At 41.4% G+C, this 22,722-nt stretch overlaps 1 protein-coding gene across 6 annotated transcripts in view; it reads right to left on the bottom strand.

Annotated features, from left to right (window-relative positions):
- THSD7B (thrombospondin type 1 domain containing 7B) overlaps positions 1-22,722 on the bottom strand; it is a 628,355-nt gene that overhangs the window by 132,227 nt on the left and 473,406 nt on the right. For all 6 annotated transcript variants that reach the window (XM_081199464.1, XM_081199466.1, XM_081199465.1 and 3 more), the window contains 5 exons: positions 19,314-19,508; positions 16,038-16,272; positions 10,780-10,895; positions 4,183-4,315; positions 1,372-1,475 (listed from right to left, as the gene is read on the bottom strand). In XM_081199464.1, coding sequence (XP_081055590.1) covers positions 1,372-1,475; positions 4,183-4,315; positions 10,780-10,895; positions 16,038-16,272; positions 19,314-19,508 — 783 coding nt within the window. The remainder of the gene's footprint in view (positions 1-1,371; positions 1,476-4,182; positions 4,316-10,779; positions 10,896-16,037; positions 16,273-19,313; positions 19,509-22,722) is intronic.

Here is a 22,722-nt window from a genome sequence, read left to right as displayed (position 1 = left end):
ATCAAGGGGTGTGCTTAACCTCTCAATAGCACCAGTCTGTTTCAGGTTCCCACATTAGTGCTCTCAAAGTTGCACTTTTATAATTTAATTATCATGCTCCAGGAACTAATACTCATAGAGCCAACAAGTCATACTAAAATATGGAATAACATGCTTTTTGAAAGAAGTTCTCCTAGGGACTTAATTATTGACAACCATTTCCATTTCCATTGTATCCATTCTTGAGTCAGCAATGGAATATTTTAGGAAGCGCCTTGACCGATACTTTTGTTGCATGCACTTCTCTTGCATCGTGTATAGACACATCGGCATCTATATTCCTCTTCCTGCCCATGTCAATTATTTGTGACTGGATTGTGCATTAAAAATTCTGCATAAATTACTAAATTACTTTACAAACCAGAAGTTCAATAAAATCACCACTCAAAATGAAACAGCAGTCATTAGGTGATTAACAAACAAGTTAAAAAGAAACCAACTGATTTATCAGTGGCCAACAAAGGCCTCATAAAATAAATCTTCAAAAAAGAGAAGGTAGAAGGGTCTTTAATCTCTGATCTTTGCACTAATCACTACAGCACTAAGATTAGAAACAAACCCTTTTTAAAAATACATTTTATTATTAAGACTTGAAACAAAAATCAACAATAGTAAATCATACTACAGCAAAACTAACAATACTAAGAAAAACCAAAACAGTCACCAGAATGGCTTCATAAAAAACCCAAGGAAAGTATAAAGCAGAGTGGGAGGCAATAAATGAAATGTATAGGTACTCAAAGTATAAGTAGAGGGTTTTATCTCCCATTTTAGTGCTGTGTTGATTAGAACTAAGACTGGATCTTTTCTCTCCAACTTTAGCGCTTAGCACCACAGTGGTGAGGTTGGAAATAACCCCATTATTCTCTGAGTAAAAGGCAGCATTCCACCCGTATCCCAGCACTGGTACGAGTGGCGGGGGGGGGGATTGCATTTTACTATGCACATAACTTTCCAGCTCTCCCCATCCCAGGGCTGGTGATACTGATTGTGTAGACCTATGAGTGTGTGTGTGGGGGGGTGCACAACGTTGTGTGTGAGAAAGACTGTGTGTGTGCTAAATGTGCATGAATCTGTATGGGTGGTGTGTGAGGGTGTGTGCATGTGTGTGTGTTGCCTGCATGTGCATATGTCTGCTGTTTCTATAGCTTGTATCCATACACACACATATAAAATATGCTATGCCTACTTCTGGCCTTTGGAGAAATGGCTGAATGCCAAAAAAAGGTAGCTTCCCACTCCAATGTAAGCCCAAGTGTTAGATGGCATAAGGTGCAGCTGGCTAACAAAAATATATTCTGGAAACCAGCATTTCAAAATGTGCATTCTTACCTCTTGACTGCAAACCGTGACCACATGCTTCATTGACTCCTAGCACACCTTGTCTTACAGAATCTGGCACCAACACACACCAGCTCCACTTGTGGATCTTCCAGCTGGAATTGCAGCAAAAGAAGAGCTATGATTATATACTCTGATTTACTTATTTGTTTCAGAAAAGAACGATTAATTACAGTTTCTGATTCAGTCTCATTCTCCTGACACTTTAAACACCAAGTCTCTCCTTCTCTGAACATTGGCTGTGATGACTTGGGATGCAATGCAAAACGTTTGGAACGTACCAAGGCTCCTCTGATTGAAGCCTATATTTGCAATAAATGACACCTTATTTATCTTGTTACAGTAACCCATCCATCACCCTGTACCTCCAGCCATGCTCACCACTGGCATGCAGACCCTGGAAGGTGGTTCATGACAAAACATGTCCCTCAGGCTCAGTGGTGTAGCGTGGGGGGTGCAGGGGGGGCCGGCCGCACCGGGCGCAACATCTGGGGGTTAGGGTTAGGGGGCGCAAATCCACGGGTTAGGGGGCGCAAATTACTTGCCTTGCCCCGGGTGCTGACAACCCACGCTACGCCACTGCTCAGGCTGGAGAAGACTTCTCACTCCTGCTATAGAAGGAGTGAAGGCATTCTGTTCTCTCATTCACTTAGGTGAAGAACAACATATATTTCTACTGGTTAAATGGGCAGGTTTGAACGTGAAAAAGTATGGCTTCATCTGCAGCAAGCCTCCTCCTCATGAAATCCACCTCCTCTCTCCTCATCTGCTGCTGCCATGACCAGTTCTGAAGCTTTCAATTAGCCACAGCTCATTCTTTCTTCCAAACCTGACAAAATGTGGTTAATCTTGGCAATTGTGTGTGTTTTTAAGCCAACTTCAGAACGTGAGTCTGCTTCAGCAAACCACAGTTTAGCTAAACGTAAGTATGCTCAAAAGCAGAAGCAAAAGCTTCAGATATTCTCATTGTGGCTGCCCTGGAAGAGGAGAGGGGAAGCATGAATCAGCCTTAGGCTCACTGCAACATGTTCTCATCATGATAAACCATGAACCAGCTCAGGGTCATTTATCCATTTGAGCTTCAATCCAACAAAAGCATCCTTATTTGCAAAAGTATACAGATGAATGCACACAGATGAGTTCAAAATTGTGCTTTGGGTTTTTAAGCTCTTAGCACATGTCTAAATTTACACTAGGCTTAATTTAAACAATCATACTTTTTAAGATTTATGTGAATCACTTATTAAAATAAACGTTTATTTGGAGTGTTCAAACAGGCAATACACATTTTTTCAATGATAAGATAGCTATGTTGTCTCAGTAGGTTAAGCAATGTGTCGGTATTTCAAAACGTGTTTTAAAAAAGATAACAACTAATTACAGAATTTGAATTATACTTTAATTATTATTGTGGGGTGGAGCAAGTGGTCACATTGGATAAATTAATAACTATGGCTTTAATCCAGAAATTCTGTGAATGGAGTTTCATCCATGGGACACTCCCACCGCCAGAAAGCAGAGAGAAGGGGAAGAGATAACTTTTGCCAAATCAGACTCCTACTGCCGTACCATTGCCCGTCAAAAGCCTGCTATGGAGGGTTAGGGAATCCCCCAGGACAGCATAAGAATAGGAATGTACCCTGTGCACACCATAGCACAAAGACCACAGGGCCAAACACAGCCTCCCAATGTAACTCTCTAGACTTGACCCTGTAGGTAAGTGCAGAACCACTGAAGAACAGTAACCCCAATACCCAACCCATGATCAATGTTATCAAAAAGTACTGAGACATCAAGAAGCAGAATCATACTCCTTTCATCCCTGTCTCAATTTAAGTCAGTCATCAGGACAACCACAGCTGATTTAGTCCTGAACCCAGATGGATCTACAGTACAGTGGTACCTCTGGTTGCAAACGTGATCCGTTCGGGAGCCCTGTTCACAACATGAACAGAACGCAACCCACATCTGCGTGTGCATGTGTCGCGATTCGTCGCTTCTGCACATGTGCAAGACGTCCTTTTGAGCATCTGCGCATACGCGAGTGGTGAAACCCGGAAGTAACTCTTTCCGGTACCTCCGGGTCACCGCAGGATGCAACCTGAAAAAGCTCAACCTGAAGCAAATGCAACACGAGGTATGACTGTAGGTGATTTATATCTTCAAGGAACTCCTGCAACTCTCTCCTGTACTACTCTCTCCACCACTTTACCCCAGAAATGTGTATTTGCCACCAGATGCTAATTGTTATAAACAATAGGATCCAGGTTGGGCTTCTCCAGGAGTGAACACGGTACCACGTGTTCAAGGGTAGCAGACATCACACCACCGCACAAAGTCAGAGGATTGATATTGGATTCTAGTGCTGGTGCAATCTTCCCAAACTCAACATCAATGAGGTGATTTGCAGAAATCAGGTTAAACTGAACTACTGCCTTGTATCTGAAGATAAAAAGTATACTGAACAAGAATATCTGCCTTTGCAATGGAACCTTCCTCCATCTCCTCCTGTTGCCCCCGTACGCCCCCTAAAGCTATTATGGGTTTCAACCCAGCCCTCTGAAGCAGATTTGGGAAGGGAGAGAGCACATGGGGGAGTTCCTTGCGCAAATAGAAATTCCATGTTCTGACAAAAAAGAGTTGGCTGGATACCATCCTATATTTCCAAAAAGATATTAGCCTATTTTCAATGTCCCAATGAAAAGCAACAAATATGGATTAAATTTACTGGCCGTTTTGTGAATACAGTACTGCAACCCTCATATTTAGACATTCTTATATACATATGTATATATATAATACCTGTACACAGCACAAAGAGGGATGTCTTCACATTCCCTTTCTTCAAACAAGGTGTCTGGACATTCCTGTCCTCCATTAACAGCATCATGAATAATAATCCTGTAGCGGGACTGTTTCATTGCAGAAGCATTACCTGAGAAAATATTTTAAAACGGTAGCAAAATGTTGGTTTATCTTTCTTTCTTTCACAGTTAGGTAATTTCATGCATTAGTGATTGGCCTTTGATTTGAAAAGTATCAAACTTCAAATCCTGCCTTTGGTTACACTGAATCTAGTAAAACATATGATTCTATTTCCGTTTGTTACCAGGTTGAAAATTCTAGGTACAATCTAGAGAGAGAGAGAGAGAGAGTAGAAAAGGGTTAGAGATTAACAAACATGTGGCATCTAAAGCATCATATTCTTACACCAGTCCAACAATCTTCTTACATGTATGGGACAGGCCTTGCTCCTGTGGAGGGTTCAAGGAAAGATTAAAAACAAACAAACCCAGAACTGTGTTTTTTATACATGTGGATAGTAGTTGGTTGTTGTGGATTGCAAGAAACAGAAGGCACTTGCTAGGGCAGGGCAGCAGGTCTCCTTGGCCACTGTAACCCCTAAAGTGTTAACCTTGTTATCCTTCTATAGGCAATGATGATGAACCATCACGTGATGTCAATGTATATTCATATCTAACATCTGTGCCACTAAGCATGGTGTTCTATACATACTATTGCTAAACAATGCCATGCTACTTGATATATTTTCTAGACCTAATGAATTAGGATATAATGGACTCATTCTGCATATCCAGGGATTGTATGATTCAACTGTATGCAGAGGGCCTTCTCAGTAGTGACACCCTCCCTGTTGAAAACCCTCCCTTCAGATGTCAAGGAAAGAAACAACTATCTGACTTTTAGAAGACATTTGAAGGCAGTCCTGTATTGGGAAGTTTTTAGTGTTTCATGTTTCATTATGTTTCGATATATGCTGTGAACCGCCCAGAGTGGCTGGGGAAACCCTGTCAGATGGGTGGGGTATAATAATAATAATAATAATAATAATAATAATAATAATAATAATTCCTTCCTGTATGTTCCCATATGGATGGAAAATAGCAGGCAGTTCCTCCTAGGGGCAGGCACCCCCTTCCCATAACTATGACCTGCATGGTCAACTCTAATCCTCTAATTATGTAGGTTGTTCCTCAACTTGGTGTCCTCCTGATGTTTTCGGTTGCAACTCCTTTCAGCCCCAGGCAATATGGTAAATACTCACAGGTAATGGGATTTGTAGCTGAAAATATCTGGAGGGCATCAGGATTGGGCAGGCTGATCTAGATCATGCCATTTCTTAAAATAAGTTTTTATTACTTATATGGATTTTTACAGAACCTGACATGTCAAAACATTGCAAAAAATTGTACACAACTTTAACCATTTCAGCAATGTCATCAATTCAATCTAATACGAAGAACACTCCAAATTCATATTTTAAAAACTCAGTTATATGCGATCTAAACAACTTCAACCACTCATTGAGATCCACTCCAATTATTGTCGCAGATATGGGGAAAATACAGTATTCAACACAGCCATTTCCCCCCTCCTTCCTTCTTTAAACCGCCCAAATTTTCCAAACATCACTTTATTTAGAATGATGTTATCTCTCTTATTCCCAGAATAAGGCAGCATTTATTTATTTTTTGTTGAAGCTCTTTCAAGTGTACTAAGACAAAACAGCAGGTGTTGTGAATCTATGCTTGCATGCATTATTGGGTCCAGTAGGGAACTTAACTTGGCTCATGAGGACATTTTCCTCAAGCGATGCCCAGCTGCCCCATACCTGATGTCATATATGGTGCTTGATTATAATGTTTATGAGAGATATATCTAACAGGAATCTCTACAGGCTGCTTTCCAATTTAACTTCTGAAGAAGATCTTTAAATGCAAATTGGCCCAAACATGTTGGTCTGCTTTGGAAATAACATCCATATCCACCCCACCCCACCCCCAGCATCTTGAGGCACATCACTTTGTTTACCATACCTGAAGGAGCGTCTCCACCCCCATCGTTCAGCCTGGACACTGAGATCCAGCACCGAGGGCCTTCCGGCAGTTCCCTCATTGCGAGAAGCAAAGCTATAGGGAACCAGAGAGAGGGCCTTCTTGGAAGTGGCCACCCGCCCTGTGGAACGCCCTCCCATCAGATGTCAAGGAAATAAGCAGCTATCTTATTTTTAAAAGACATCTGAAGGCAGCCCTGTTTAGGGAAGTTTTTAATATTTAATGCTGTATTGTTTTTAACACTCGATTGGGAGCCGCCCAGAGTGGCTGGGGAAACTCAGCCAGATGGGCGGGGTATAAATAATAAATTATTATTATTACCACATTTTTCGCACCATAGGATGCACCGCCCCATAGGACGCACCTAGGTTTTTTTTGGGGGGGGGAATAAAGAAAAAAAATTTATTCCCCCCCCCCTTGCGGGAACGCAGCTCTGCGCAACCTTCGGGAGCCCGGCGTGGCTTCGCGCCGGGCTCCCTAGGGTTGCACAGAGCTGCGTGAAGCCTGGAGAGCGAGAAGGGTCAGTGCACACCGACCCCTCTCGCTCTCCAGCCTTCAGCGAAAGCCTGCATTTGCCCCATAGGACGCACACACATTTCCCCTTCATTTTTGGAGGGGAAAAAGTTCGTCCTATAGGGCGAAAAATACGGTATTATTATTATTCCCATTGAATCAATCACCCATCTCCTACTACGCTTCTGAGAAAAATCCCACCCCACCCTCCCACTATATATAAGGGTCTGGTGACTTCTGTTTCAGTGTATCTGAAGAAGTGTGCATGCACACAAAAGCTTATACCCAGCACAAACTTAGTTGGTCTCTAATGTGCTGCTGAACGATATTTTATTTATATCGCTTTGGATGTTCTTCTGTTTTTGTACTTTCCTTCCATGCCCTAGTGATGTCTTGTCCAGACTACAGTAATGCATGTCATGTGAAACTGTCCTTGAAGATGTTCTGGCAGCTAGTGTAGAATGCTGCTGCCAGGTTGGTCAGTAGGCAGCCAAACGGGGCGGTGTGTCACTGCTCCTCAGAGCACTGTGCAGGATGCCAGTGAGCTACTGCACCCAATATAAGGTGGTTGAACTAGCATGGAAAGCTCTAAATGACTTGGGACCCAAGGACCTAATATCAACCACCTTGGGCCTTCGGACTGGAAGAGGAAGCCCTGTTGGTGGTGGCGCCACTGTGTGCTGTGCTGTTGGCAGGACCTCTGCGCTTTGTTCCAAATTCTTGTTGTAAATTACTAGTTTCCACCTCTTTATCTCCCTAAGCAAAATATCATCTGCGTGCATTTGTAGTAAAAAAAAAAAAAAAATTCCTTCCTGTAGCACCTTAAAGACCAACTAAGTTAGTTCTTGGTATAAGCTTTCGTGTGCATGCACACTTCTTCAGATACACTGAAACAGAAGTTGCCAGATCCTTCTATATATTGAGAAGGTGGGGAGGGGTATTACTCAGAAGGGTGGTGGGAATCGGAGATTGGCAGATAGCTGAGAGAGCCTGTTGACGACTCTTAACGACTGCAATAGGTCTTACAGGAAAAGGCAAGGGGTGAGAAGGTGAGAAATGGCTAGTCATGTATAATGAGATAAGAATCCAATGTCTCTGTTCAGACCAGGTCTCTCCATTGTTTTAAGTTTGGTAATGAGTTGCAATTCAGCAGCTTCTCTTTCCAGTCTATTTCTGAAATTCCTTTGTAGTAAAACAGCTACTTTGAGATCTTGTATAGAATGTCCTGGGAGATTGAAGTGTTCTCCTACTGGTTTCTCTGTTTTGTGATTCTTGATGTCAGATTTATGTCCGTTTATTCTTTGGCGTAAGGTTTGGCCTGTTTGTCCAATATAGAGAGCTGAAGGACACTGTTGGCATTTGATGGCATACACAATGTTAGACGATGAGCAATTAAATAGTCCCGAGATGGTATGTGTGATGTTGTTGGGGCCAGTAATGGTGTTGTCCGGGTGTATGTGGCAGCAAAGTTGGCATCTGGGTTTATTGCAGGCTCTGGTGCCAGTGTCCGTGTTAAGTCTGGTTGTAGTATTATTGTGGGTTAGGAGTTGTTTAAGATTGGGTGGCTGTCTGTAGGCAAGGAAAGGTCTTCCTCCCAGAGCTTGAGAAAGAGAACTGTCATTGTCCAGGAGAGGTTGTAGATCTCTGATGATGCGTTGAACTGTTTTAACTTGGGAGCTGTATGTGATGACTAGTGGTGTACAGGAAGGAATTTTTTTATTTATTTATTTTGACTATGGCAGACCAACACGGCTACCTATCTGTAACTGTGCATTTGTAGTGTATGACAACTCTTTGCAGAAAAGAGTCTGATGACATTTAGCTGAAGGACAAGCAATAGGTGGGAAAGTTGGACACCAATTCCCCAGTTCAGATTTTTGTATTTTATCTGAGGCAAAGGATTTGCTCCAATGCCAATATCTGTTCTGTTTGTTTGTTTGTTTGAAAGTTGCTTGCCTAGCCGCTTGTTATTTTGGCAGATATTTAATTTAATATCTGATATGTAAAACTGCCTCCTGCTTCGTCTGTGGCTTAGGCATTTAGTTACATATTGTCTTTGTTAAATAATCTCTCCTATTTAATTCATATGCATAGAACATGAACTGATTTCTAAACTTCCAATCATGTTGCATTTTTCATTGTGCAGCACAAATTAAAGAACTTCCAGTATAGCCATCTCAATAGCAAACCAAGTGAGCAACAAAATTCCCACAACTCAGTTTTAATTTAGAATCATATTAGAATGATAACTCTGCCAATGAGGTTAAATAATTAATTTGGAGGAGGTTTTTGTTTTTTATTTTACAGGATTATTTAATAAACAGAGTAATTTAGTAGTTAATTTATTCTCCTTATTCATATACAGTTTGTTGAGAGTACAAAAAGCAAACAACTAATAAAAGCACTATTCACAACAGGAAAAATCTGTCGAGAAAAACTTACTGTGTGTATTGCAATTTTTGTAGAGGCAGAGAACACAAGACCAAAGATGATGGGAACAATTATAATTTTCATGCAGACAACAGAATTAGGCATTACTGTACAAAAATCAGGAGAACTTTCTGCATAAAGCATGTATAAATCTACTTATCTGGAAAAAAATATTATCTGATGTGCAAATCACATTTTAATTTGAGATGGAATGACTTGTATTTTTTAAAAAGGTGATGGTGGAGGGGAGAACAATATTGACACTACGTTTTCCTGAGAGTTGTATCTAAGTCATACTCAGAGTAAACCCACTGAAATCAATTATGATCATCTTAAGTCCATTGATCTCAGTTGCTTTATTCTGAGTATGACTTAGCTGGACTGAGCTTTTCCTGTGCTTTCAGTGCTCACTGCAAACCACATTTCTGATGGCAGTTTTGCTGTGAAATCTCAAGGGGGATGAAATGGCTATGGATTGTTTGATACTCAACACACTATATTTCTAGAATGTTTTGCCACCACCAACTCCACTTAGCATCGAGCTTCTGAGAAAGCCACTGGACACCTGGGAAAACTTCCACTATCCAATGATTTATCTCGGCATAGTTCTGTACTTTAGGAGATGGGAGGGGGAACCTGAATATCCTATCAAATTAGAACAAACAACAAATAGCCCTGTGCTGAAAATGAGCCCATATCTTCAAGGTCTTCAAACAGAATTTTCCAACTTTTCCAGATCATTGCTCCATAACATGCACATGACATTGAAGTCTGTGCAAAAGAGTGATGTGTGGCTATGATGGATTTGGATTGAGCCACAGCCCAATTCAGATTAGGGCAATGGTTACACTACCTTTGCAAGCTGAAAACATTTAAGATTTGATCCAATGGGGAAAGCAGAGAGGAGTGAGCTGTTTTCACAGCAGTCCAGCTCTGTCTGTCTTATACTTGCCTACTTTTTTGTGTGTCCTTTGCATTTCAAGGAAAGTCTCCACTGCCACTAATGAAAACAGCAGCTTCAGAGAGGCTGTTTTCCATGGGAGGGAGAAAAGAGAGCGTTAGAGTCATTTCTCCACCAGGGATGCAACTTACCATCAGAAGGACAGAAATAGTTCCAAGGCTGCTCTGCTTCTCAGTAGCTATTTACATGTTGGGGTTGTTTGTTTTTTTAATTAAATCACATGCATGTTAATTTGACCCATAAATTAATATGTCTAGTTTGGCTCTAAATTGTGAATCTGTAGTCAGGTCCTTGTGTTCTTAACACATTTTGTGAAGGGTTTAGTAGACTGCAAGTACTGAGAAACTAATGATGAAAATGTAATATTAAAAAATCAGAGGCTGGGTTGAGTTTTCTGGCAAGTGGTACAGTCCTATGGAGCTCTTCTCGGCTTGCAATGCTTTAGCTACAGTAGTGCGCATCAGTACTGCTGCACAAAAAGCCAATTCATAGGATTAAGGTGCTTGGTACATAGTATTGCTCACTACCTGAATCCAAACGAAAACAAAAGCTTATCACTTTATCTTCTGTGCTGATATGATAGGGATTGTTTATTTGTTCTGACCAGAACTTCTTTATCCCTCTTTTAAAGCAGCTTACCACGTTGGCAGGTGGTAGGGCAGTGTGTCCATTCGCTGAAAGGGGTCACCACACAGTCCTTCTTGCATGGCAGCAAACATGGGCGGACTGTGTCTGGCCGGGTGGATTCTGGGCACCTGAGAACACAATTTTAAGTGTAACGTATGAGAACTGCCTTTAAGAAAGCCCCAAAATTATTTAGGGGAAAAGAATCTCTGCTGTGCAATAAAACACAGAACTCTGTTAAAGAGCTCCACACTATACACACGCACTATACACAAGCCCTTACGTCTAAGTAGACATGTATAGGTTTTTATAGATAATACTAGAAATACATAAGCACAAGACAAGAGCAGCTGGAAAACAAAACACTTTTTTTTGAGAAATAAGCTGGAATTCGTTTAGCTGTGTCATACTTGGTGACTTGTTGAACAGATCATGGTTAAAACAAGCCATCACTTAACTTGTCTTAAAGGCAGCATAATCAAATCCAAACATATCACCCTCCTGAAAGTGTTCACATTGAATTTAATGCCCCCCTACTTTTCTGTGTCCCAGCTTTTAACATAAAATGCAGAAAACAGCCATCTCTTGCAGGTTCTTTGATAAAGAGAGGCTTCCAATAGCTGCTAATTTTTTTGATCCCATTCCTCCCATTTATACATCTTTGCCCTAATCTTTATTGCCTGGTAATCCTGGATGGATGGTTTCCTTCCCCCAACTCTCTAATATAAAATACGAATAAAATTTATATGTCAGCAATCCCTAATTTGAATTATGAGAGGGAGGTAAAAGGGGCAGTTCTATATGTGTGGAAGATCAGCTGTTCTAAATGGGACAGTAAAACAAAGGAGAGGAAAGAATGAGCTTTTCACAGTCTTAATTTCCATGCAGACAGATTGCTTGAGAAACACCCACAAGTGAAATATAACTTCCAAACCAATCAGTACCTTAATCACTGGCAGTTTTCAAAGTATGGTAGGAGTTAAACATAGGTCACAAAGCTGCTTTTGTGAAATATTTAATAACATCAAACAAAAAGTTTTTAAAATTAATCCAAGTGAAACAGTGAAATGCATTGTTTTAATAAGTGTGTATATTGTTCTCAAATGAATTCTTGGTATATAATGCATTTTTGTTTCCATTATCTCTTTGAAATTTATTTCTAGGAACTGTTCATTTTTCTATCCACTTGGAGGTCTGTAAAATGGAAAATGAATTTAGCTCCCACCTCCTTCAAAGTAATAGGAGCGAAAATCCACATTTCATAACTTCAGCAAAACCTAAATTGAATATTTATGCAGATACATAAATCTTCTTCTCAATGTTACCCTGCGGTTAAGCACTTCCCATAGCTTTTAGAGAATCACTGGAAGCTCAAATTTTCATAAATAGTCAAATGCAATATAATAAGCAGGTCTAGTCACAAACAATTTTCCTGCTCATTATTATGATTAAATTCAGAAACCTATACTTTGAAACCACGAGTCTCGGGCAGCCTAAGCTTTCAATGAGTTAAGGAGGATAAAGGACACAGAGCTTACTGATGGAGTAAGGGCTAAAAGTCTTATCCTGCAAAGATGTACATATTTGGTATGCAAAAGTCAGCAAACGAACTAGTTTAAGAATTGGTATTTTGTTTGTCAATACACTTTGCATTTTTCTGTTATAAGTTCTGGGGTATCTCCACTGCGGTCACCCTTCTCTTGCACATGTGTGCACACACACATCCCTAACTGTGATCATACAGGGCTGCCCCATCAGCTATGATTCCACTATGTTCTGCTAATACTATTAGTCAAACCAGCTCATGGTGTGACCAGTACAAACCATTTCCCCCCACTGAAGCCATAATAGATTAAAGTTCCAATTTCAGAAATCTCAGTACTTGAAGTCACTTTGTGCTACCTCTTCATTACAAGGCAGATTTGCATTCCTTTAACACTTTCTCTTTTCGATTAAACACTGTTCCGACTTTCAAGACTTACCTGAACACTTCAAAGCAGGGGCAGCCAACAAGATGCCCTTCAGATGCTGTTGGACTCCAATTCCCATCGGCCCAAAGCAAGTATAGTAAACCCAACAGGGATGATGGGAGTTGTAGTCCATCAACATCTGCAGGGCACCACCTTGGGCCATCACTGCTTTAGAGCAGTGTTTCCCAACCTTTTTTGGGCAAAGGCACACTTGTTTGATGAAAAAAATCTCGAGGCACACCACCATTACAGCCCCGTGACGTCAGCGCGCAGCGTCGCGCCGGGAGGGACGCACAAAAGTGTAAGTTTCAATTATTTTCCCTCCCCTCCTGTGTAAAGGGGAATGCACTCTGCTAAGTAAAGGCACTTGCCACAGCAGCGTCAACGTCACAGCACCCACCGGCACCCAAGAGAGAAGGGGTCTCAGCAGCCCTTTTGCCAGGAAGAGCAGCAAGAACGAGAGGAGGAGGAGGAAGAGGAAGAGAGCCCCCCCCCAAAAAAAACATTCTCCTTTTGATCTTCCTTATTTGCAATTCCTCATTGCAAAACAGCGGTTGATATACAGCTGATTTTTTTGTTATTACAGTCCCCACCCCCTCACCTAGAAAAACACCACCTGTCAATTTATTATTATTATTATTATTATTATTATTATTAATATTATTATTCCCCGCCACTCTGGGAGGCTGAAGCCCTTTAAGGCTTCCTTCTGTCCACTCTCTGTGAATTACCTGCCCGGAGCGGGTTTCTGGGGGGGGGGGGCGCTGCTGCCGGTGTCCTCCCCGTTGAGTCTCGCCTTGCCCGGTGCGTGGCGGCCGCCCTTTCCCACACTCTGCCGGCTGCGCTGCCAAGCCCCGCGGCTCGGCCTGTCAGCGTTACCGGGCTCGGCGGGCGGTAATTCCCGAAGAAAGCCGGCGGCGCTTGAAGAGCTGGCAAGCCCGCATTTGCATGTCTGTTTTCCGCAGCCCTTGGAGAGGATTAAGTTCCCTCCTTCCTGCTGGGGAACCTCCAAGCTTTGGGGGTGGGGGGGGAGGAGGCAGCAAAGCGAGACAGGAAGGAGAGCGCGGCTTGGCTGGGTGAGCTTTGGCAGGGGCAGGGAATGAGAGCCGCGAGGCGGGCGCTGTGGACGGAAGCGCTGCCCGCCGAGCTCGCAGGCAGCCAGGCAGGCAGACGGCGAGAGCCCCGCGCTGGGCGGCCTCTCCTCGCTGCCGCCGCCCTGCCTCTCGCCGCCCGACTCGCCCGCCTCCCTCCCACGGAGGTAGGCTGGTGTGCCGTGGGAGGGAGGCGGGCGAGTCGGGCGGCGAGCACACGCGGGGTGGCGAGCGAGCTCCCTCCCACATCCCATCGCCGCTCGCTTCGGCCGGCCTACTGGGCTGTCGCAGGCGGAAGGCCTGCGCAAGCGCGAGGTTTTCGCACCTTCCTCCAGTAGGCCGGCCGAAGCGAGCGGCGATGGGATGTGGGAGGGAGCTCGCTCGCCGCCCCACGTGTGCTCGCCGCCGCCGCCCCGCCTCTCGCCGCCCGACTCACCCGCCTCCCTCCCACGGAACACAAGGCAACGTTCCGCGGCACACTAGTGTGCCGCGGAACACCGGTTGGGAAACACTGCTTTAGAGTGCCACTGAAGATCATTGTCCCTCACTTAGACTTCTACATAAGGGATGAAGAACAAAATATGCTTGAAAGAGTGTATAATGCAGCAAATGACAAAAAAACCTCATGCTGACAATTTTCCTGGTTATCAATGGGCACTAGACATTTCTTTCCTCAATTAATCTCATTAATCTAAAGAATTTTAATTAACTTTCAACGTAGCCTGCTCATTTTTAGCAGAATTGTTCTGAGAGATACAAGGATTAAAACTAGGCTGTCATTCTCCAGACTAATTAACAGTGCAGAAAGTAATTAGCAAAGTCTTGATTGTATGTATATATGTATGTATAGGCAAACAACTGTGCTTCTGACTTCTCTGAGCTTCTAAAGCAAAGCAGAAGGTTAGGTCATACATAGGGATAAATGTTGTTTAGAATAACACTATATATGTGTGTGTGTATGTGTGTGTATTACTATGCTATAAATCAACATAGCAATGAACATTTCACCCATACCTTTCTTTAATGGGAGTCAACATATGCTAAATGATTCTCCACCTTTTTTGTGTTTTGCTGGGATAATTCTGCTAGCAGGGTGTAATCTAGACTAGTATGCAAATGTGCACACATTCTAAAGCTCAGGAAAACATTTGTTTGGTTGTTTTCTGAGGGGGGGGAATCTCTCTCAGCAGTTGAGCATAAAGATCCCATCAAACAAAAACAAAAAAAACAGTTTGAGGGGTTAGGTACAAGACCTCCTAAAAGGATAACTCTGAAAAAAATAGCCCATTTAGAGTGGAAGCCATTTCCCTTTCATCAATTCTTCCACCAGAATTAAAAATGTTTTATTTTTATTTTTTTTACAAACCAGTAACTATGGAAGTTTCAGCAGTAGATCTGCATTCCTTATAACATCCTCTGACTGCCTCTCCCCATATGAACTGATTTGGGCACTGCAATGATCATCTGAAGCCCTTCTTTGTGTACCGCCTCCACAAGGGGTCCAGTGGGTGGCAAAAATGGGAACAACCCATTTCTGCAGTGGCTCCCCATCTGTTGAATGCTGTCCCCAGAAAAGACTCGCCTTTGTTACACATATTTAGGCACCAGGAGAAAACATTTCTCTTCAATCAGATGTTTGGCTGATTAACATTCTATGTCTTTTGTGGGACGGGGATTATTGGTTTGTATTGGTTTTTACCTTATTATGCATTTTCTTTTCTCAATTTGTATGTTGTAAACCACCCAGGGATCTTTGGACAAAGGGCAGTATACAAATTTAAGAAATAATAATAATAATAATAATAATAATAATAATTTATTGTTCTTGTATTATCTATGTGTATTATCTTGTATTATTTATTTTTCTCAGTAGGAAGGCATTTGAATCTCCCTCCATTTTTAAAAAAGTGCCAGAAAAGGGAACAGATTACATTAAATCATCAGCCTCTTTAAGTGAATGAAGTGGATAGAGAGCTCTGTCTGTTTCACCTCTTGCAGCCTAGCTTAGTATTACCTTGTTCACCAAACCCCAGAAGCACCCAACCAGTACAGAAAGAAGGAAGAGTCATGTGGTGGTGGTCTGCATACCATCTTAGCAAACTGACACTTCTATAATGACATTCTTAGGTCTGAAGGAAATTAAGTTAGAAGAAGACAAACCAAAGACTATGGATATGGTGTGTCTCCAGTGCCATGCATTTCTGAACAATACCTTTTGGCTGGGACCTGGCCAGAATTATTCTTCACACAGAAGACCTTCCTTGTCTGCATGCCCACTCCACAGGTGGGCTCACCATTCCAGTTAATGGTAGCATTCAGAGCTGTTACCAAGATGTTTTCTGAACAGGGACTCCATGTTGATGTTTCCCAGTAGATCTGGTTGCAAGCGTGCTCGTTGCATGTACGATATTCTTCTAGTGCATGATTAGGAGGACATGACTTTCCACCTGTATAGGATGAAAGCAACAGTGTGTAGCAGTGTGTGTGTGTGTGTGTGTGTGTGTGTGTGTGTGTGTAAAACACTGGTTGCATTCCTGCTGCAATAAAGGATCTTCTAAGAACTAGTACAGGTAACTCCCCATTTGCGTGGGGGTTGTGTTCTGGGTTACAGTGCGCATTGGTGGGGTGTGTGTAAGCCCGCCCTATTCTGGGGCCAAAAGTTGTGTGCATGTGTGCCTTGAATGTGGACAAAATGGAAGTTGCCTGTATTGCACAATGTTGTGTTCAGTCACACACAAAAGGACAATTTCCCCAACTTATGATACTAGTTTCAGGATCCTATGACTTATAATCAAGTATCGCTCAAATAACATAATTGCCATTTATTTTATTTGAGCCATACATTATTATAAGTCATAAGCATCCACTCTGGAAGCCTAGGCACATTGACTTAAGCTTCAGAGACACATGGCAGTGCTTTCAGTATTCCATGTACAGAGACCCAAAACTGGCTGCCCAACACAGTTCCAACATACAAGCTGACAAAGAGCACTGAGGTAGCAATGAGTAGTGATTACAACAGTCATGGTGGAGCTAAGCCTGGGATCTGAACATGTTAACACTACAGTGAGCTGCTGCCCTCAAGTAGCAGCCCTGGGATACAGGACCCGATGGATACTCTGTGGAATACTCACAGGGTCTGTTGTTGATTTTTCAATCTGTATGCTAAGTTACAAAGTGTAGCAGAAAATGGAGCCACACAGAGCCAACTTTGAATTTGGTATGAGTTGATAAAACTGAATTTCCTAGCTGGTGATTAATTATAGTTCTATGAAATACCAAACATCAAAGAAACTTGGAGAAAACTATAGATGCACAAGCTTATATTTACTGCCATTGCTTTCCTGAGGCTGCAGTGTTCAAATGACCATATAAACAATACCACCACCACTTACAACAAGGGGGGATAGTGAGGCAGAGACCAGCACCAAGTAAATTAAGTGCCTACTGAAACACAACCACCCTTTGTTCCGCATACTTATTGAAAAATTTAGTGATATAATTCCCATTGGAAAACTATAATTTCCAAGTTCTTCAGCTGTTCTTATGGAGGAGGGGGGAAAGTTCAAATTGTTAAATTTCATTCCCTAAGCTGCCCAGCTGGTGCTATTTTGCACCAGCAAAGTGCAAACTGCATATCTTGTAGATGTGAAAGTACTATGTGTAGCCTTTTGCATAAAAAATAGGAAAAAGGTGGTCCAGAATGCCACCCAGAAGGTGTTTCCATCCCTAAGAATTCATCTTGAAAATGTATACCTATGAATCCGAAATGCCACAATCCAAAATGATGATAAGCATTCACCTAGGGGTTGAATAAATTTATAGTCCAGGGGTGAAGAAGCTGGCACCGTCCAGGTGTGGGATTCCAAGTCTCATCAGCCCCAGCCAAGATAGTCAATGACCAGAGAAATGATAATTTCATTTATGGATCACTTCCCATGAGGCATCCTGAAGCAACTCACAATATAAAAACATATCGTTCAGTTGATTACAGCGTGGTGCTGATAACGCAGGATTGATCCCCATATGGGACAGCTGCATACTCCTGCAATGCAGCGGATTGGACTAGATGTTCCTCAGGATCCCTTCCAACTCTACAATTCTATGATTCTATGATATAAAATAGTTTCACATTTTTTTAAAAAAAAGAACAACCAATAAAAGCCCCTGATCTAACTAGCATTGTTCTGTTGGTCCACTTTATCAATACTTGGCAACACTGCATAAACTGCTTTTCATTGCTTCATCTAAACCTTCAAAGTCACTGTACTGCTTTCAGACATATTTGGGGCCATTAAAAGCTAGCACATTACCCTTCCCTAAATCCATAAGTAGAACAAACAGGTCACCACTGAAGTCAAATGGAATGATCTTGAAATTACATATTCCAGACTTTAATTATCCCATGCCCCTGCAAAGGAATTAACCTATGAAATATTTAATGTGTAATTCAATATTTAAGTATTCCAATATGTGCATTCATTTTTTTAATGATACACTTAAGTTTCCACAGAAAAATATTTGGCCCTAGCTAAACACTGTTTCCTCCACTGTGTCTTTAGTTTGCTTTCTCGGATTTATGGCTCTACAGTTACCATCAATATTATTAGGAACATGCATCATCATTTAATTAATTTTTCTATGTAAATTTATCTGTTTAAAAATCAAATATTCTGATATATTAAAAAGCTTCATTAACTCAGGATTTCAATGTTATCAGATACAATTTGGAAACAGAATGGATTAATGAATATTTGTACAGAGCTTTGTAGGTGAAAATTCTTTTCAAGTGATAAAGATTATTAATTACTCTTATTTCACTGGGGCTGGGGACTAATCCAAACAGTTCTCTAGGAAAATGTGGAATGATACATGACCTTGAGGAGGCACAACTCACAATCACTCCTCACCACACGGTAATATACATAATGCTATATTTTTTCTTTTTAAAAATGTTAATCTAATAATCCTAGGCATGTGCATTCATAACTTTGCTCTTTCCCAACTGCATTTTTTGGGTGTTTTTAACTGATTACAGGGGGCCACTATTCAACTGCTAATGCAGCACCCATCTGCTGCTACGTTTTGAAGATTTTGATGCTGGTGAGAGAACACGCTACGGTTATATTAAAAACAACACATTTCAACACATACAGCCATGAGGAAAGCTAAAGTATAAGGCAGAGTTTCCAGAACAGCTCTTCAAGTTTTTAACATCCACCTCAGATATTTAGTATTGTAGCATTCCGGCCATATCTGAAGCCATGTCAGAAGAAAGTAATGTTACTCATTTGCAGTCTGCTACTGGTTCAAGGACTCAAAATAGTTTGAAAGCATATCATTCAAGAGGGAAAGTCTTATCCTCAATGAATAAGGAAGTACCAAATGAGACTCCCATAGTTCTGGTATATACAGTTCCTAACCTTGCCATGCCACAGGAAGTCTGTAAAGAAAACAAAGAAATAACCATAAGAGATGCGCTGTTCACCTTCTCCTGGTAATGCCAGTATTGACCTCGTTCTGCTTTGCCTGCCTTCAGCATTTTTACTGGTGCATGAGTGAGAACAAGATGACCACTGCGACCATTCAGTCACAACACAGTCCATTCCACACGGAACTTCACATGTTATGGTCTTGGAAGGCGAAGGGGAGTCTGCACAGAGATCACCTGACACATCCTCACCTAAAATCAACACAAAATGGGAAGAGAAAAAGAAGAAGCCCATGTTAAGAATATGACCAGTTTAAAATATATGAGTAGTCGTAGCAATATAAAAGCATGGCAGGGAGAAGACTTTGATTGGTTCACAGAAGTACTGCAGCAGGGATGCCAAGGTATGTTTCACATGTGCACTTCATACCCTCTTCAATTACAAAACTTCATGGGCTTCTTTTGTTCTTTATGATCAGACTCATGGGATTTGTCCTTATGGAAACACTACCAGTGGGAGTCCTCTGCTGCATGTTCTAGATTGAAGGAGTCTTGTAGAATGTGCGAGAACACATTCTTGTTCACCTTGCATCACATTCTCAATAATTAAAACTTTATTATTTTTCATGTGACATTTGGAAAATGAAAAACAGGCCACAGGCAGCCCTATGTCTTAGACCCATCGCTCTTCATGATATCTAATGTAACTAACCCCACATTCCAAACATCATTATGCTGCATGATCCTGTGCCATCACTGCACCTAACTTGCTGCTGCTGGCATTTCAAGAAAATATACAGCATGTTAAGAAATGTCTTAACCTGCACTACTTGTTATGAAGGAAGGGAGAAAGTAACTGTTAGGTAGATTTGTAGCTGGTTGACAGACTGAACTCAAAAGGTGCTCATGAATCGTTCCTCATGGACCATTCACTGGGGGGGAAGTGACAAGTGGGGTGCTGCAGGGTTCTATCCTGGACCTGTTGTTGTTCAACATCTTTATAAACAACTTAGATGAAGGAATGGAGGGGATACTCTTCAAATTTTCAGATGACACCAAACTGGGAGGGGTAGCTAATGCCACAGAAGATGAAATCAGGATTCAAGATGACCTTAACAGATTGGAGAATTGGGCTCAAACTAACAAAATAGATTTCAATAGGGAGAGGAGATATCAGACATTCAAAGGAGGCCCTTTCAGGCTGCACCTGGGCCTCATGGAAAATAGGAATCTCATAATGACTGAGGCCCCGTCTCTGCAAATGCAACAGCTGTTACTCAGTTCCGCCTCCATCCTGAGGTGAAACAAACAGGGTGCTTTTGTAGGGGGAATAAATACAAACTGGCCATTGTCCTAATTAACAAGTACTGTACTTCAGAATTTTTCTCATGGGCAAACATGGCTAACATTACTTCATATATTTCTCCCAATGTTTAGTTCCACCCCAGATGCCCTCTTATTCTGAAACATCTGTGTTTGCCCTCAGCTCTCCTATGCACACCAGCAGATGGCCTCTTCAGTTTCTTTCCTTCTGTTTTGTATACTTTAGAAAAGATGCTGAAGAATTTCTTCAACATTTTCATAAAAGCTGGATATTCAGTATATAACTGATATTTATGAAGTGTTGAGGAAATCATGTCTAGTGAGCTGCAAGCCTTAAGCAGATATTCAATAAATTCTTTCCTTTTTAAAAATATATATATATGCTTCAACACTAATAGAAATGCATATATTAATCTGGAAGGGTAACGGAAATACTTGTGGTTTGTCAAACATAACCCTTGCTACACTCTGACACAACAGTACGCATTAACACATGTGCAAATATATAAAAAGGGCAGGGAAAGAGACTTGATCATGGGCTATGGAATTTTGGATGATTCTCATGTTTGAATTCTTTAAAAGCTCAAATCTATAACCCCTTATGAACAACATTCCCACTCTGAATGCTCCTCCTTTTAGGATACCTGCAAAGCTTTCATTATCTTTAATGAACCCAAGACCAAACCAACAAGATCAATCATTTAAACATGGAGTGGGGGAGCAATAAAACTTAGAACTGCAACTGCAGAAGAAAACCATCTCTTCATTGAAATTAGAGTTGTGATTACCATGAAGCTGCCTGGCAAAGAATTATAAAGTTGAGGGTAAAGGTTTCTATTGCTTTTGTGGGGCAACATGCATATACCAGCTTGCAAATGAGTGGAAGTGGAAGTCAGTGGAAGTGCTTAAAGCTGTCAATTGTGCAGCAGTAATTTCTGCATTCATATTCCTAAATAAGGACAGCCTCTTAGTCCCCGAAGTATGAATAAAACTTTTCGAGCACATTATGGGGAGTAATAGAGAGAATTGAGCAGGCAATCCCACTACAAGATATGTTCTATATATATATGCATGCCTCTGCTGATCAGACAAAATTTGACTTGCCTAATCGCTATACTATTATTCTAGCGTGCCGAAAGATGAATTAAGTTTGAAAATCCCTCTCCTACAGGAACGCATCTCATCATGAATGAGTATCAATCTTTTCTGTGACGTGTTTGGAAAGATTCTCTCACTGCATCTACCTCTATTCAATCATTCTCTCTGAATGGCCCATTTCAGTAGCAGCACTCTGTGTGTTCAACACTGAGCTGACAGCTGAGCAAGCTAAGGGTTTGGGGTTGGGGAGAGAAGAGGAACTCTTAAACTGCGCACCAATTATGTGCTTGCCTCTACAAGTCATGCTAGCATTATAGTCCTTGCAAGCATTTTGACATCCTGCCTGTATGGCAGTTGTTACCACATCTCAGAGAACTGGGGTCAAGGTGGAAGTTGTGAGGAGTCCTTCAAGGAAAAGGTAGGTTGGGGAGACAGCAATACTTTAAAGTAGCTGAACTGTGAAAATCTGTTCTGTTTCACCATCTCTATTTACAAGTAATATACAAAATAGTCAGTTCCTGTCAGGTTTATGGTCTACAGCAGACAGAAGACTTACTTCCATCTCTTCTTTTTCACTCATAGTAGAATGAGTTGCCCATAGTTAACACTTGGCTCAATCTGTGTGGGTGGTACCTACAAGACAGCGGATAGCTTCTGGCAGAAGAACCTAAGTTGGCCTTGGGGAAAATATATGCTTTTGTTTTTATGGAGGAGAAAGAGATGTGATTGAAAATCTATCACTCTTGAAAACATTTTGAATATTTTGGTATGAAAAAAGGGAAGAAAAACTCTCATCCACAAGATATATTTAAAACCACTCGAGTGAGACTAGATCCTACTGAAAAAAATATATCTTGGGACTCAAGTGATTTCAAGAAATTCTATTCAGGTGTGGTGGGAAGTAAGTTTCCAGATGTGTAACAAGTGCAGAATGCAAAATTTTCTCAAAAGTTTTGTAAATCTGGGCCATTCTCCCAATGAATTACAGAAATCTTTTACTTAAAAAGACTAGAAATACAGTAAGCCTGCAACTTGCACAGGGGTT

Source organism: Podarcis bocagei (assembly GCF_964188305.1).
Source record: "Podarcis bocagei genome assembly, chromosome: 1".
In the NCBI taxonomy this organism is placed as follows: domain Eukaryota; kingdom Metazoa; phylum Chordata; class Lepidosauria; order Squamata; family Lacertidae; genus Podarcis; species Podarcis bocagei.
Note: the sequence above shows the minus strand (reverse complement) of the source record. Positions and strands in the feature narration are given on the sequence as shown.